The 3,715-nt window shown below is 38.5% G+C and overlaps 1 protein-coding gene across 1 annotated transcript; it reads left to right on the top strand.

The window, feature by feature from the left end:
• The first annotated feature begins 2,270 nt into the window (after positions 1–2,270).
• On the top strand, positions 2,271–2,518 carry LOC147349838 (thymosin beta-4-like). Its single transcript, XM_086365012.1, has one exon. It carries the CDS (start codon positions 2,381–2,383, stop codon positions 2,516–2,518), a length of 138 nt encoding a protein of 45 aa, XP_086221138.1. The 5' UTR covers positions 2,271–2,380.
• The last annotated feature ends 1,197 nt before the right edge of the window (positions 2,519–3,715 follow it).

The raw sequence follows: 3,715 nt of genomic DNA, 5'->3' as shown, positions 1-3,715 counted from the left end.
GTTTTCTGTCTGCTTTTTTGATTGGGTAATTTCCATTAGCCTATCTTCCAGGTCATTTATTTTTTCTTCTGCATTATTCATTCTGCTGTTCATTGTTATAGTTCAACTGTAGTCTCAGCAAATTAAATCTCTAATTTTTCTTGGCTCCTCATAGTTTCTAGCTCCTTTTTATAATAATTGCATTTCTATAGTAGCCTTTTTTAATTCCTTCAGCATTTTATCTCCTTGTTGAACTTGTTCATTAGACAGAAGAAACCTGTTTTATTATTTGTTCCTTCAGGGGAATTTTCTTTAACTGAGAATGTTTCCCCTGCTTTTTCATTTTGCCTATATTTCTCTTAGTCTGTGAGTTTGGGAAAAACCATTATCTACTATAGTTTTCAAGGGCTATTTGTAAGCAAGAGTGTGCCTGTGTAGCTGATGTGGGTTTAATACATTTTTTGGTGTGAAGGCGGTTTTTGGTTTGGATTTGTGTCATCTCTTTCCTCAGCGTGTCTGGGCTGATATCCCCTTGATAGAGAGTGTGCAGGTGCACAGCTCATATAGGCTCCCAGGACATGGGGGCAGCAGTTGGCTCCTGGTCACAGGTCCTTCCACAGCAGCTGCAGCAGGCTGCACACCCCAGGAGGAGGGGGCAGTGGTTGGCACTAGATTGCAGGGCCCTCAGCAGCAGTGGTGACAGAAGCAGCAGCAGTCCATGCCCACTGCTGGAGTCTGATGTGGCAGCCGTGACTTGCACCCACCGCTAGAGCTCATGCAGGCAGTGCCCTGCTGCCTGTGAGCACACAGAGAAAGAAGCTCTTATGGTGAGCCTGAGCCTCTCCTTTGGCACTCCCCAATAATGGCTCCTTGCCCCTCTGCTGGGCCCAAGCTTCTTCCTAGATTCCCCCAGTTGTGCCATAGTATATCCTCATCCTCTCAAGCTGTCTTCAGGCAGCCAATCCCAGTCCTCTCTGTGACCTCTGGAGCCCAAGCCTCAGTACCCAGCCCCAACTTGTCCCAGCAGGCAGACAGAAAAGTGTCTTAGGCTGGGGAGTGCTGGCTGCCACCAACCCTTTATGCAGATCTCTCTCTACTTTGCCCTCCACATACCTGTTGCTTCATTCCTCTCTGAGGCTCCAAAGTGCCCCTTCTGTCCCCACCAGTGAGGTGACTTCCCAGTGTGTGAAGCATTTCCTCTTTCACGACTTCCTCCCAGAGGCACTGGTTCTGTCCTGATTGCTTTCTCTCTCTCTCTTTTTTCTTTTGCCCTACCTCATTGTGCAGAGACTTTCTTGACCTTTTGAAAGTCTGAGGTCTTCTGCAGCATTCAGTAGATGTTCTGTGAGAGTCGTTCCACGTATAGACATATTTCTGATATATGAATGGAAGAAGGTGAGCTCCACATCCTATTTCTCCACCATCTTGATCCCATTACCCTCGACTATTTCTTTAAAATGTTAACTCTATAGAAAAATAATACAGATGGCATTGTCTGCAAGAATGATGCCATGGGGAAATTATCTATTATGTAATCTTGCAATTTTCGTATTTTATTTCCCAGAGTGTTATATCATTTTTAAAGAAAGCATAAAACAAGTCTGGAAACATTTTAATGTAATCACTTTTTTTAAAGTTTATTGAAATTAGGGGAAAATATTTCATATGGGTTGGATCAGAAGATGAAGTCAAAGCTATATATAGCAACACTCTAAATTGTTCCAATAATGATGAAATTCATCATATTAAGAAAATCTTAAATCATATATCTCTAGATGACAGAATCCTAGATGAATTTTCTCACATAGATTATCAATACATTTATAAGGACAAAAAGAAAATACAGCATTTTCATCCAGCTAGTCATTTAACTGTAAGAATTTCACAATATTTTTTTTACAAGAATCTGGACAATTTTATTTTGCTAAAGATTATATGACAGTATTATTTCAATTTTTATGATGTTTGTGCATCATGATCTATTGATACAATTTTTTGGTGGAAAAATTCTGAAGTCAGGTATCTATGTAAAGGTAACAGGGAGGAAATAAATAATACAGAAGTAATGAAGAGATTTTGTATTGATCATTGAAGTTGGTGTTATTAATCTAAAAGTGAAAATGTTTGCAACCATGGTGGAAAGATGATTATTCTTTCTTAAATTATGAACCAAAGTTTCAAAAGCATTTCATTTTGATAATACAATCACAAGAAAATCAGAAGTAATGATAACCTAGAACCTGTTAGAGATGTATTTAAAATCTGTAATCAGTATTTTCAGGTTTATGCGTGACAGTTGATGAGGAGTTGGTTGCATTCAAAAACACCGTACAGACTCGGCGGCGGTCACTGCACAGACCGGACCTCACTCGCGCGCAGCTAGCTCCGCTCCCGCGCAACCATGTCTGACAAACTCGGTATGGCTGAGTTTGAGAAGTTCGATACATCGAAACTGAAGAAAACAGAAACGCAAGAGAAAAATCCACTGCCCTCAAAAGAAACAGCTGAACAGGAGAAACACGCAGGTGAGTCGTACTGAAGCTTGCGCCGCCAGGATGCACTGTAGATTCCGCAAGCATTGCCTTATTTTACTTATTATAGCTGTTTTACTTTGTAAGATGCAAAGAGGTTGGATCAAGTTTAAATGAATGGAGAACTACTGATAACGTAGGCCTCTCCTGCCTCTCCCATCTATCTGCCTGTCTGGCTGACAAGCAAGGAAAAGAATTCGTATGTTGGTGAAGAAGGAAGCTGGGTGGGATGGCAGTGAAATCTAGAGTGAAAAACAAGCTGGTCCAAGGTGTCCTTTGAGATGTAAAATGCAGTTTAATCAGAGTGCCATTTTCTTGTTGTTGGTCAAATGATTTTAATTATTAGAATGCACAATTTTTCAATATGCAAATAAAAAGTTTTAAAACCTGAAAAAAAAAAAAACCCCAAACAAACAAACAAGCAGACAACACTGTACATTTGTTGTATACACAATCTCCAAGACCAGGAAAAATAAAATAAAAATTTCATTTTGCAAAATATAAAATTACATTAAAAATTTTAACAAAGCTTTTTTTTTTTTTACTATCACTTTAACTTTGTGTAAATAATTCAAATAGTGACTTAAAATTTTCATTGAAATGAAAAATAGAAAGATTTCATTTGACCCAGATGGTAAATGCTAATGATTCTTTTTGTATGGTATAGTAAGGGTTAATTAAGTTAAAAGCACTTGTCAGTAGCAGATTGATAATGATGGCTATTCTACAGCAATACTTTATAGAGCAGGCCCCATTCTGAATACCTGATAAAATGTTTTTGGCTATAAGTACTAAAAATCAACAACAAAAGGTTGATTTTTAGTATTGTTGATTTTTAGTATTCTATCTTTGGTTACCATAAGGCACCCTTCTGGACATAATGTTAAAATACTTCCACATACCTTGTGAAACAACTGAATAATTTAATGCTCTGTATGTGTCTATCGAAGTTATTTTATGGTTAGAAGAAACAAAGACATGCAATCTGTTGAATACATAAACACTGACATACAGTAATAGACTTACTACAAACAATCATATAGTAGCAAATTGTTAACATAATATTGAGCTCTTTAATTGCTTTAAGCACTTCGTGTGGTACAAGACATGCATTATGTCACTTAGCACTATTCAGTTCAGTTCAGTCGCTCAGTCGTGTCGGACTGTGGCATGCCAGGCCTCCCTGTCCATCCCCAACTCCCGGA

The sequence above is a fragment of the Bos grunniens genome, chromosome 21 (genome assembly GCF_055505025.1).
Source record: "Bos grunniens cultivar Pamir isolate PY7600 chromosome 21, Bosgru_T2T1.0, whole genome shotgun sequence".
NCBI classification, from domain to species: Eukaryota; Metazoa; Chordata; class Mammalia; order Artiodactyla; family Bovidae; genus Bos; species Bos grunniens.
Note: the sequence above shows the minus strand (reverse complement) of the source record. Positions and strands in the feature narration are given on the sequence as shown.